The following is a 13,161-nucleotide window of genomic DNA, read 5'->3' as shown; positions in this document are numbered from 1 at the left end:
AGACAGGGTCTTGCTCTGTCACCCAAGCTGGAGTGCAGTGGTGCAATCTCAGCTCACTGCAACCTCTGCCTCCCGGGTTCAAGTGATTCTTCAGCCTCAGCCTCCCGAGTAGCTGAAACTATAGGCATGCGCCACATCGCTCTGCTAATTTTTATATTTTTAGTAGAGAGGGGGTATCATCATGTTAGCCAGGCTGGACTCAAACTCCTGACCTCAGGCAATCTGCTCTCCTCGGCCTCCCAAAGTGCTGGGATTACAGGTGTGAGCCACTGTGCCCAGCCCCAAAATAATTTTTTAACATTGCACTATACCCACACGACCTGAGCTACAAAGCGGTGATACTTCCTGTTCCAAAATTGAGTGCTCCCTGAAGTTGCCAGGAAACTGGCAGAACAGTCCCCCCGAACCTGGGAGTGAAACTCAGGGGGTCCTTTTCCTTGGTGACTTCAGCCATGGGGTGTTTCCCCAGGGAGTGTGGGGGCTTATGTCCCAGCTCCTGCCTGAGCTCCTAGAGTAGGACAGATAATCTTATCCAGGAGAGAAAATCCAACCGGAGGAAATGCAGCTGGCTGGAAACGTTCTCATCGTTGTAAGGCAATGTCAAGGTCACTACCACACAGGCCCTGCCCAACACAGAAGACCCTAGACAATATCCCTGATAGGGGTCATGCAGATGCTGCAGAGTCGTTCCTCTTCCTTCCTGGGGTCCACTTCATTGCTAGACAGCTGTGGTCCTTAGCATGGTCCAAGGATGGACCCTGGAGCTTCTTACCCAGATCCAGATATTTGAGGACATCTTTCCAAGAAGAATCATCTTTCCATGTCTTCTTTTCCCAGATGCAAAAATTCCAGCTTCCACACAAGACCCTATAATAGGGAGATGGTTTCTTTTGGGAAGAAACCTGGGATTTTTCAGGTGAGTCTCCTCTGGGGAAAGGCAGGCATTTCCCCTACTCCTTGCTGATAGTTAAGCAAGAAGGAGGTAACACTGGAAAAATAAAGCTAGGAGATCTCTTCAGGGGATAACTCTTCAGGTCCCTAATTAGGGAGCACAGATAAACTCCAAATTAGACCACTCCAGTCTGCAAGGGCAGCATATTCCACTTGCTATCAGAAGAGCTTTGTTGCTGCAAAGGACTTGGAGATCTCTGTTCTACAAATTGCCCATGGCTCCTGGCCCTTTAGCAGGGGAAAAGAGATAGTAGAGGGACGCCCTTTTCCGGTGTCCTGGGCCCAACAGGGATAAAAGGAGGCAGCACTCTGGGTGCCCCATCACTGTGTTCTCTACCCCTTGGCGACTGCTTTTCTCCAGCTCTGTCAACTCCACCTTTCCCACCATGAGTCGGCAACTGAACGTCAAGTCCGGTGGTGACAAGGGCAACTTCAGTGTGCATTCGGCAGTGGTGCCGAGGAAGGCTGTGGGTAGCCTGGCCTCTTACTGTGCAGCTGGCAGAGGGGCTGGAGCTGGCTTTGGCAGTCGGAGCCTCTATAGCCTCGGAGGGAATCAGCGTATTTCTTTCAATGTGGCTGGTGGCAGCGTTCGGTCTGGAGGTTACAGCTTCAGGCCTGGCTCTGGGTATGCAGGGGGCCGGGCCAGTGGCTTTGCTGGCAGTATGTTTGGCAGTGTGGCCCTGGGGCCTGCTTGTTCATCCGTGTGCCCGCCTGGGGGCATCTACCAGGTCACTGTCAACAAGAGCCTCTTGGCCCCCCTCAACGTGGAGCTGGACCCTGAGATCCAGAAGGTGCGCGCCCAGGAGCGGGAACAGATCAAGGCGCTGAATGACAAGTTCGCCTCCTTCATTGACAAGGTGGGTATCATAGGAGGAGAATGAGGCAGCCCCCTGAGGCCTGAGCAGTTTTCCTGCTGCCTGGGAATGGACTGCGCATTGTGGCTGGAAAGGTGCAGCTGGGCCTCAGGAAGGGCTTCCTCATCATTAGAGAAGGAGAGTAGGTCTGTGTGCCACGGAAGACAAAAGAATACATGAATATATTGGCTTCTTTGGCGATTTTGCAGAGAAGGATGGGAAGCTGGGTAAAAAGCAGCCATTCCTTGACAAAAAAGTGATGGGTTTCTTGAGGATGGCTGATTTCCACGAACCTGAAAGGCTAATAGAATCCAGCGGTGTTCAGAGGGAAGGGCTCATGGTACTGGAAGAGACACTTAGTTGAGACATAAAGAAGGACATCTCCTGGGACCAGGGCCAAGCAATAGAAGAAAGCTGTGGAATCTCCTTGAGTGAGTTCTCACTGATGGCTTCTCCAGAAGGCTAGGAAATGAGCACTTGTAAAGGGTCTAGTTTGTGTGGAATGTCAAGGGTGGAGAGTCAAGACGTGAGCAAAATGACTACAACAATCTATGGCAAACCTGGGGAGTCAATGGTGTGTGTCCACGGGGCATGACTGCACCCATTGTGGTTCCAGTTGTCTGTTGATTTTGGTTCCAGGTAAGGTTCCTAGAGCAGCAGAACCAGGTTCTAGAAACCAAGTGGGAGCTGCTGCAGCAGCTGGACCTGAACAACTGCAAGAAGAACCTGGAGCCCATCCTCGAGGGCTACATCAGCAACCTGCGGAAGCATCTGGAGACGCTGTCTGGGGACAGGGTGAGGCTGGACTCGGAGCTGAGAAGCATGAGGGACCTGGTGGAGGACTACAAGAAGAGGTGAGCAGGCCCCACCCGACGGTCACAGACCATGTTCCCCGTGCCTCTGGGCTCACTTGATCTCTGTGCCATTATTTTTTAGGAGATGGAGGTGTACCTTCCAGGGTCAGGAGCTCACATCCCCTTCTCTGGCTGGGGGGAAGGGCCTATCCTGTTCGATGATAACTTCCTGCCTGGTTGATAGGAAGGAGTTCCTGTGCTCCTTGACCCACTGAAAAGTTCAGTTGCTGGTGTCACCTGAGTGTTTTCCTAACATGCAAAAAGTAGGAGGCAAGTGAGGCAACTCAGGGATATCTTATTCCTGTCACTAGCCTCTTACTGCTCACCTCAGAGACCCTGCAGGGACCCTGCATCCCAAACATTTGCCTGGCCAGCAGGAAGAGAAAGTTCCTTGGCTAAGAGGGCTAAGGCTATCTTCTCTCCCTGCCGGCAGATATGAGGTGGAGATTAACCGGCGCACAGCAGCAGAGAATGAGTTTGTAGTGCTCAAGAAGGTAAGGGAGGGAAGAGCCTCCTTATTAGGGTCTCTCTCACCCCCATCTTAACAACTCTGCTTAGGACTTCAGCCCAGGTGACTGGGGAGGGGGCTGGCGCCTGGTGAGGGAGGAGTGAGTCATAGTCCTGGCCTCCAGTGAGTTGGAGAGGAAAGACACACACTCGGGAAATGGACAGAGACAGACAGAGAATTCAGGTCTGGGAACTGTGAAACTCTGGTCCAGCTCAGCCTTGCTGTGTGACCTGAGGAAACCTACTACCTCTCTGGGCTTTGTTTTCTCCACGCATAACAGAGCTGCCACCTCCTCCTTTCCCTATTCCCAAAGTTTCAGGGAGTCTGAGAAGAAATGGATATTGAGTGAGCTTTCCTTTGTGGGTAGAAAGTAGAAAATCAGGTGGCTTTGGGGCAGGGGTTGGGCAGGGCAGCTGTGGGATGAGGATTGCATCCACCAATGACTCTGGGGCCTCTTGGAAGGATGCAGATGCAGCCTACGCGGTCAAGATGGAGCTTCAGGCCAAAGTGGACTCTCTGGACAAAGACATCAAGTTCCTCAAGTGTCTGTATGATGCGGTAAGGACACTCCTGTCCCCTCACCCTCACCCTGCCTGCTTCTCGACTCTTCCAGGGAGATGCCAACAGGAGAGGTTTGGGATCAACACAATGAAAGACATTTTGGTGGAAAGGTCAAAATCCTGCACCAGGAGACCATGGAAGTGCAGGATGCTGGTCCTTGGAGGCCACACATGCAGGAGGAAATTGATCTCGACCACAATAGTGGCCTTGCCCACAGGCAGGAAAAGATAACCCAGTGAGGTCTTACAAAGCACAGACCCTTGGATTCTGCGAAATTGTGGGAAATGCATTCTTCACCCATCTGCATGTGCCCGCAGACACCTGCCACTTGCAGGGGTTCCTGCTGCTGTGAGCTGCTCTCCCTCAGCTCTGCAGACACATCCCAGAGGGCACTTCTTCCCCCTACTTTGGCCCCGTGGATCCTAGCAGCCTATTGGGCCAGAGACCATGGGCCCAGAAGACTAATGGGGCAGAAGAGGGAAGCCGGGGGTTGCTGAGTCTGTCTTCCTCTCTCAATACAGGAGATCGCTCAGATCCAGACTCATGCCAGTGAGACCTCAGTCATCCTGTCCATGGACAACAACCGGGACCTGGACCTCGACAGCATCATCGCTGAGGTCCGCATGCATTACGAGGAGATCGCCCTGAAGAGCAAGGCCGAGGCTGAGGCCCTGTACCAGACCAAGGTGGGCACCGCACGGGTCTCCTCCCACAGCGGCCTCTCTCTTCCTGGGAAAGGTCACCTCTACAGTGAATGTGAGGAATCCTTTTGTGGGCATGCTGAATGAAAGAATGGTTCCAACCAAGGCTTCAAGGACAAAATGAATTCTCAGCAGAGCCTGTTATCAAAGATAAATCATGAAACTGGTATGGATTGAATATATGCAACAGAGAGGATCCCTCACTTCTTTCCTCCGTCCACCAACTACCTGTCCCTCTCTGTTGCATGTGAAAGAAGTGAGGTGGTAAAACAAATACAGTTATAGGAATGGGGGTATGCTGCCACAGGGCAGAGGGAGAATCACAGACTTGCAGGAGCGTAGCCATGGGTGAATTTGGTGGGGGGCGAGTGGGAGAAGGAGAAGCCTGTAGCTCTTTCCTGATCCACACGGGAAGACTTTCAAAAGGAAATGGAAGGCCGGGAGTCCTCTGAGTAATGGAACTATGCTTTGGGTAAACTGCTTTGGGGCTGTCAGGGAGAAAACTGTTTGCCTGGGCCCCCAGGACCCTGTTCCAGCACTCCTCTTCAGCTCCGTTAAATCCCACCAACAGCCAGGGTGACAGGGGTGGCTTATTTAGAGGACCCTTCCCCAGTGCCCTTGTCTCATTGCCAACTTCCTATCTCTGGGAAACCAGATCCAGGAGCTGCAGCTGGCAGCCAGTCGGCATGGTGATGACCTGAAACACACCAGGAGCGAGATGGCGGAGCTGAACCGGCTCATCCAGAGGATCCGGTGTGAGATTGGGAACGTGAAGAAGCAGGTGGGCAGCAGCCCCACAAAGAACTCTCGGGTTCCGCGGGAGGCTCTGGGATGAGGAAATGGGGCCTGCCCTTTGGGAACAAGCAAATCTCCCTGCCAGGCTTAGGGGTCCCTTGGCCACCCACAGTCCCCCTTTCCCACCCTGCCTTGGTACTCCACCATCAGAGCTGGCACCCCGCCCAGAACTGGGAGGAGCCTCAAACCTATTTCTCTGACTCCTCATTTTGCAGATAAAGCAACTGAGTTGGGAAGGGAAAGGGACCTGCCCAGAGCCCCCAGCTGGTAATGAATGGAGCTAGGATTAGAACTCAGGTTCCTCTTCTGCAGACATTTTCTGTGTCCAGGGAACCTGCCCCATGTCCCCTTTGGGTGTCCCCTCTGAGGGCAGACCCTCTGTCTCCTCCTCCCACTGGACACGGAATGTGTGTGGGGTGCAGGGGGTATACGTCAGGCACCTCTGTGGCCACACTAGGTTCCTGCCCTTGGAGTGGGGCATGATCTGGCGACTGAGGGACACAGCCGTCGATGAAGCCCTCCTGGGTTTCCTTGCCCTGTGCCACGGTACTACTTCCATGTTAGTGGGCTGGGGAGAGGGGCTGTCTTACCTGACAGCAGCAAATCTTAAACACTGCATCAGTGGGGAGATGATTTTGGAGGCTAGAGGATCCTTCCTGTGACCTCTGTGAGAACTAGGTCTGCTCCACTAGTGACAGAATTGCCCAGCGGCAAGATCTGAGCCTGTTCTCCTTCTGGTACCCCCACCGCCCTCCATGCTCTGCAGGGGAACACAGGGACAGCTCTACGACTCTACGTTTGGCCGATTCACAAATTCCGTGAGCATAGTTCCTCCCCCTCTGTTAGCACCAGGCATCGCAGTGCCCCTAGATGTTCATCAGAGTCCAGCTTCTGAGGTTGTGCCTATAATTCAGGGCCTTACCCTCCTGCTCTAAGGGAAGGCCAGATGTGGGAGCCTTCAGGCAGACCCTCCCCGGAGTGCTGGAGTCCAGAAACACTCATCTGGATGCTAACAGATCAGAAGGATCCCCACTGGTGAGAGGTCCTGCAGCAGGAATCTGATCGCAGTGGGACCGTGGCATACCATCTCATCCTCAGATCTGGCCTTGCTGGGGAATCGGGTATGATTTTCCTGAACCTGGAGTATTTTGAATCTGCAGATGCTGGTGGCCTCCAGTCTCAGGCAAACATCAACATTTCTATCTGACCTCCTGAAATGCAACTGCCTCCAGAGCTTCTTGTGACAATAGCTTTGAATATTCCTCTGCAATAGAAAATAGAAGAGACAAAGTTCTGGTGTTGACTTTGCAGCTTTTACTCCTTGTCACCTAGGGCCCCGTCTGCAAAATAAGGGTGCTGTTCTATTTAACCAGTATGAGCTAAATGTAATTTTCTGTTCTGATGGTCTCTCTGTTCTTTGCCCTTCAGTGTGCCAGCCTGGAGACGGCCATTGCTGACGCTGAGCAGCGGGGAGATAATGCCCTGAAGGACGCCCGGGCCAAGATGGACGAGCTGGAGGGCGCCCTGCACCAGGCCAAGGAGGAGCTGGCACGGATGCTGCGCGAGTACCAGGAGCTCATGAGCCTGAAACTGGCCCTGGACATGGAGATCGCCACCTACCGCAAGCTGCTGGAGGGCGAGGAGTGCAGGTGGCCGGGGTGGAGGGGAAAGTGTGAGAAGGGACTTGGGGTGGCTCCTGTCTGGCTGAGGGGCCACCTGGAGAACAGCATCGTTAGTGCCAATACAGGCAAGGGATGTGGTGATTTCATGAACTCAGAGGCAGCTTCCTGCAAGGGGTTGTCGGACATGAGCCATGAGGCATAGGTGGCCGTGTGCTGCTGTGAAGAGAACCAGGGGCTCAGACAGACCTGGGGCTAATGATTGGCTGTACAGCAGGGGCTAATTATTGGCTTTACCCCATGCTAGTGCTGTGGTCTCGATAAATCATCTAGTATCTTCAAGCCTCTTGTTTTCTCATCTGTAAGATGAAGGTGATAATGTCAATTTCATAAGTTGTTATAAGGATGAGTTTAAATGATGCATGTATAAAAGCAGGAGCCCATTAAGGTTCAGTGGAATCTCGACACTGAGTTTTTGTCTTTCTCTAACTTTCTGTCTCACAGGATGTCTGGGGAGAATCCATCCTCTGTGAGCATCTGTGAGTATCTTGAGAGATGCCTTGGGTTGGGAAAGCCAGGGACCCTGGGACAAAGTGCTGTCACCTCCATTTACTGTCTCACCCCACCCAGAAGCTTCTGTTACTGTCTTGGGAAGATTCTTGGGCTTCAAAGGAAATGTTCTCCTTTTTCATCCTATGAAATGGTGACTGAGGTCATGCCCACCCCTTTCCCTTCCTGTTTCTCCCCTAGGGTGTTGTCATTTGGAGAAAGGGTTGGTGGACATGGATTTTTCTAGAATTTCCAGGAGGGCAGGGACTGTATCTATCCTATGGGGTCTTCACCTCACACAAAGTCTGGCCCATAATAGGCTCTCAGTTCATCTCTGTAGTGCTCCTTGACTACTGAGGGTCGTTCTGAGGATTAAATAGAGCGTTGTCGTAGAGAAGCCCTTGGGGACAGCCTTTACCATAGCTATTACCTGCTGATTGACACTGCTCCTCTCCCCTGCTCTTGGCCCCTCCTCCTCAGCCGTCATCAGCAGCAGCAGCTACAGCTACCACCACCCCAGCTCTGCGGGTGCTGACCTTGGGGCCAGCACTGTGGCAGGCAGCTCTGGCACCACCCAGAGCGGGCAGACCAAGACCAAAGAGGTGCGAGGGGGAGACCTCAAGGACTCCCAGAGCAAGAACACTCCAGGCAGCACCCCATCAAGGAAAGCCACCCGCTAGACCCATGGCCTCATCCACCTCAGCACCTGGAAGAAGAGGTGACTTTGCCACTCCCAAAGGTGTCTGCCACACCCAAGTTCCCAGCCCCTGAGTTTTAAAACCGTCTGTAGTACACTCGACTGTCCGCATCATGGTTTAGCTTTTACTCTCAAACTCTGATTGACACAGTCACCTTCCCTGTTTCCTTAGGTCCCATGTGGACTAACGACTTGTCATTTTCCTTGCTGCTTTCGGCTGGCAGGAGGCTTTGGAGGCACAAGCCATTATAACCTTCTTGGCCCTAAGGAAGCTGTGATCATCCCTAGAGAGAGGGAAGGAGCAAGAGAGGACAGGGGAGGGGCTGGTTTGTTCTGTGCTTAGGCCAAATTAGCTATTGCCTGAGAGGTTTTACATCCCCTGCCAGCACGGTGGGGTGACTTGAGACCTGTAACCAGGTGGTGAGAAGTTAGACAGCCTTTACTTGCTCCACCAGAAACAACTTTGCAGGATGACGCCAATATTTAGCACACCATGTGTACATCTGTAGACCACCAGCTGCACCCATCTCCGCAAAGTCAAGTGAAGGTGTATTGGGGATTCTCTGCCAGCCTGTGTCACCCAACCACCTCCTTCATTATCAACAATAGCTACCATCGTTTGTCAAGCACTCACTAGACGCCAGGCACCCTAGACGCATTGCCTCCAATTCTCATCCAGTTCTGCAAAGAAGATGTGAACAGCATCATTGGAACAGACTGGGAGCCTGATCCCAAGAGGCTACAGAACTGGCCCCAGTCACCCACCTACGTGCCAGAGTCGCACCTGGCCGACACCAGGGTCTATGCTCTTTCCGTGGCATGTCACTGCCTCTTTAACAAACGGACTGTCAATGTCACCATTCTTTTTGATGAGAGCAGCGTAATTACATTGCCTTTTGTTAGGACAGTGGGTATGTGATTTGTCTTCGGCCATCTCTCTGAAGCTGTGTCCTACGTAGCCTCTGACTCTCAATTTCTGGTGCCATGAGCTGAGCTCAGTGAGTGGAGCTTGCCTTTCTGTCCCGGGGTGGTACTGCCTAGTCCAGATGTCGTGGCTCAGAGTGTAAATATTCCTAAGAATGGCGGCAACTAGTTCCTCTTTTGCTTAAGTTAAATACTCTGAATTTCTGCTGTATGTTCAATAAACTGTCCTTGAGTGGTGTCAGAGGTATGCTTCTGTCAGTCTGTCAATCTTTCCGAATGTTCCACCCTCTAGTGAGGATGTGCCACCCTCCATTTCTTCCCAGCAAGTGTGCAGGACTCTTGCCGGGAAGCTGCAGGCCAACTCAGATGAGGCTGCTCTGGAGGCAGTCTCAGGCTGCTGGAAGAGACAGATACATACTCATGTAAATCAGGGAAAGGCAGCCTAGGGCAGCAATGCTAAGAAGTGATTGGAATGGAGAGGCTAAGCAAGGAGGGCTTCCTGGAGGAGGAAGACAGTTTAATTAAATAACCAGAAAGATGGACACATAGGCTCCTGGAGAGATAATTTAAATCACAGCAACATAGTAATTTGGACACAGGCTTTCATGTGTTTATTTAGTAGGGGGTGGGAGATCTCAGATTTTCCAAAGTCAGTACAGATTGGGTATACCTTATCCAAAATGCTTGAGACCAGAAACATTTCTGACTTTGGATTTTGAAATATTTGCATGTGCATAACGAGATATTTTGGGAATGGAACCCAAATCAAAACATGAAATTCATTTATGTTTCATATATACCTTCTGCATAGACTAAAGATAATTTTATACAAATTTTAAATAAAGTGCTCAAAAGTTTTGGAGTACTTTGGATTTCAGACTTTTGGATTAGAGATGCTTAATCTGCAGTGGGGCTGCATGGATTTCCAAGTCCCTCAGCTGTGGCCGGCAGAGTCTAGCGTCTTAGCAGCTTTCAAATTGGTCTTGTGTCACAGGTGTGCCCAAAGATGTTCACCTCTACAGGTGTCAGGATAATGGGGATGGGCCTTGGGAGGATGGGGCCTCTGGCCTAAGAAGTGGCCTCCATTCACCTCCCTGTGCCTTTCATGTGTTAAGGAGGTCCTCGTCTGTGTGTGCCAGGGTGCAATAAACCGTGGGAAGCACAAGAGCCCAAGACTGTGCTGGGCTTTCTGCCCAAATGTCTCCCTCTGATGTCACCACTGCCGCCACTGTGGATACTGAACTAGTGCTCTGGGAGTTATGGGAAGCTCTATTCCAGCTCTACCACTAACTAGTCACCTGTTATACACAGTGGTTCTTAACCTTGTAAGTCATTAATCTTTTGAGGGCTTATGAAAGCCATGGATCTTTCCCTGAAATGTGGACAGAGTCTACTGCATGTCCAGAGGTTCACAGATCCCCACAGCCCATCCACGGATTCCCTGGGTCATGCATCCCAGGTTAAGAGCTTTTGGACCAGATACCCTTAAGGCCCTTCTTAGCATTGATGCTCTGTCTTTCCCAAAAGACCTCATTCCCAGTGAGGGACCCAGTAAGAGGGGCTGAGGTGAGAAAGGGAATGAGACCCACAACCTGAAATAGCCTTTGGAGAAATATTAACACATGAGCCTGCGTAAAATCACCTCTCAAGGCTGCTGTGCAGCATGCCCCTGACTACCGGGCACACCTGAGCTGGTGCTGTTGGGCTGTGATGGCTGCACGTGCAGGTGGCTCTGGATGCAGGAATGAAGGGCTAAGCAGATGTGATACAGTGTGTCCTCTGTTAGAGTGCTGAGGTGGGCAGTAGGAGCAGCTTCTCTGGCTGCAGCTTATCCACCTGAGAAATGAGAGATTCTCTGCCACCTGGGATTATGAAGATGCTGAGAGGTGCACAGGAGTGACTGTGCTCTTGCTGTTGGACTCAGTTAGAGAGTCCTTTGAAGCTTGAGAAATCATGGAGGCAGGACCACAGGCGACTGTTAATTTCAATTATTTATAGTTATGGCCATTTTGACCCAGGTACCAGGACCATTCAATAGGGGAAAGAATAGTTTCTTCAACAAACGGTGCTGAGACAGTGAGGTATCCACATACCAGAGAATGAGGTTGAATCTCTATTTTACACCATATACAAAAATTAATGAAAGTGAATCAACAACCTAAATATAAGAGCTAAAACCATAAAACTCGTGGAAAAAATTTAGAGGGAAATCTTTGTGACCTTGATTTGGCAATGAATTCTTAGATATGACACCCAAAGCACAAGCAACACAAGAGAAACTAGATAAATTGGACTTCCTCAAAGTTAAAAAACTTCTTTACAGTAAGGGACATTATCAAGAAAGTGAAAAGACAACCTACCAAATGAAAGAAAATATTGGAAAATCATAGAGCTGATAAGGGTCTAGTATCCAGAATATATAAAGTACTCTTGCAACTTAACGATAAAAAAACAACTCAGTTAACAAAAGAGCAAGTAATTTTAATAAATTTACTTTAGAAGATACACAATGGCCAAGAAGCACAGGAAAAGATGCTCAACATAATTAGTCATCAGGGAAATGTAAACCAAAACCATAACTAGGCACCAGTTTATACCCACTAGGATGATTTATAATAAAAATAACAGAAAATAATGAATGCCATGAGATTGTAAAGAAATTTGAACATTCATACATTGCTGTTGGAAATGTAAACTGGTTCAGTCACTGTGGAAAAGTCTGGCAATTCCTCAAAGAGTTAAACAGATTTGCCATATGACCCAGCAATTCCACTCCTAGATATAAAGCCAAAATAATTGAAAACATGGCTGAGCCCAGTGGCTCATCCCTGTAATCCCAGCACTTTGGGAGGCAGAGGCTGCAGGGCTGCTTGAACCCAGGAGTTTGAGATCAACCTGGGCAAGGGAAGTTGCCCTTGGGCAACCCAGGGCAAGGGAGACAGGGAGACCCTGTCTCTTAAATAAAAAAAAGCTAGGTATGGTGATGCATGCCTGTGGTGCCAGCTACTTGGGAGGCTGAGCTGGGAGGATCACTTGGACCTGGGAATTCAGGGCTGCAGTAAGCCGTGATTGTGCCACTGCACTCCAGCCTGGGTGGCAGAACAAGACCCTGTCTCATTAAAAAAAAAAAAATTAAAACCAGGTGCTCAAACATACACACGCACATGCATGTTCACAGCAGCACTATTCACCATAGCCAAATGTGGAAACAACTCAAAAGTCCATCAATAAAAGAAAAAAAAATTGTGGTATATACTTTCAACGGAATATCATTCAGCCACAAAAAGGAATGACTTAGTGATATATGCTGCAATGTGGATGAATCTCAAAAACATTATGCTAAGGGAAAGAAGCCAAACAAACAAACAAAAAACCCCCACACATTATATACTTCCATTTACATGAAGTGTCTAGAATAGGTAAATTCATACAGATAGAATGCAAATTTGTGGTTGCAGGAGTTGGGGAAGGGGAAATGGGGCAAGTGCTAGTGGGCACAGGACTTTCTTTTGGGGTAATGACAATGTTTTAGAACTAGACAGAGGTTATGGTTGCACAACATTGTGAACATACTAAATGCCACTGAATTGCTCACTTTAAATAGTTAATTTTATGTTATGTGAATCTCACCCCAATAAAAATTAAATTAAATTTGGGAGTGCAGCAGACAAAAAGCCAGAGAAACCGTATCCCTGGACTTCGCTCTCAGCCTTCCCTACCATGTGGCAAATCGCAGCCTGGCATAAAGACAGAGTTGTCCAGGGCCAGCAGGGGGACAGACACCACTTACCCTCGTTTTGACTGGCCAAGGCAAGCCTGGGGGAGCTGGACTTTTGATGGCCAAGAGCTGACCATGTCTCTGGACACTTGGCCGCCACCCAGCTGAGGGCAACCACTGGCTCTCTCTTGGCTAATTAAGTGCTTGCTTAACTAACCACCTGAGTCTCAGACTTTGGTCATGAAGAGCAACTCAGTGCCCTTGAGTGGCTCTCATAGCCCTTGCTGATGCCTGTTGAGCTGAAGCATGTGAGGCCAACAAACTGCAATATTTCTTTTCTTTGCCAGGGTCATGGCCTCTGCACAGTGACTTGGATTAGGATTTTAAGTGGACACTCAAAATCTTGCTTAAGTTCCCAAACTCACTATCT

The 13,161-nt window shown here is 50.0% G+C and overlaps 1 protein-coding gene across 1 annotated transcript; it reads left to right on the top strand.

Annotated features, from left to right (window-relative positions):
* Positions 1-257: 257 nt before the first annotated feature.
* KRT74 (keratin 74) lies at positions 258-11,774 on the top strand. The gene is made up of 9 exons (XM_003906431.4): positions 258-1,808; positions 2,445-2,659; positions 3,093-3,153; positions 3,630-3,725; positions 4,250-4,414; positions 5,085-5,210; positions 6,653-6,873; positions 7,348-7,382; positions 7,873-11,774. Exons 1-9 carry the CDS (start codon positions 1,338-1,340, stop codon positions 8,070-8,072), a joined length of 1,590 nt encoding a protein of 529 aa, XP_003906480.2. The 5' UTR covers positions 258-1,337; the 3' UTR covers positions 8,073-11,774.
* Positions 11,775-13,161: the final 1,387 nt, after the last annotated feature.

The sequence above is a fragment of the Papio anubis genome, chromosome 9, assembly GCF_008728515.1.
Source record: "Papio anubis isolate 15944 chromosome 9, Panubis1.0, whole genome shotgun sequence".
Lineage (NCBI taxonomy): Eukaryota > Metazoa > Chordata > Mammalia > Primates > Cercopithecidae > Papio > Papio anubis.
Note: the sequence above shows the minus strand (reverse complement) of the source record. Positions and strands in the feature narration are given on the sequence as shown.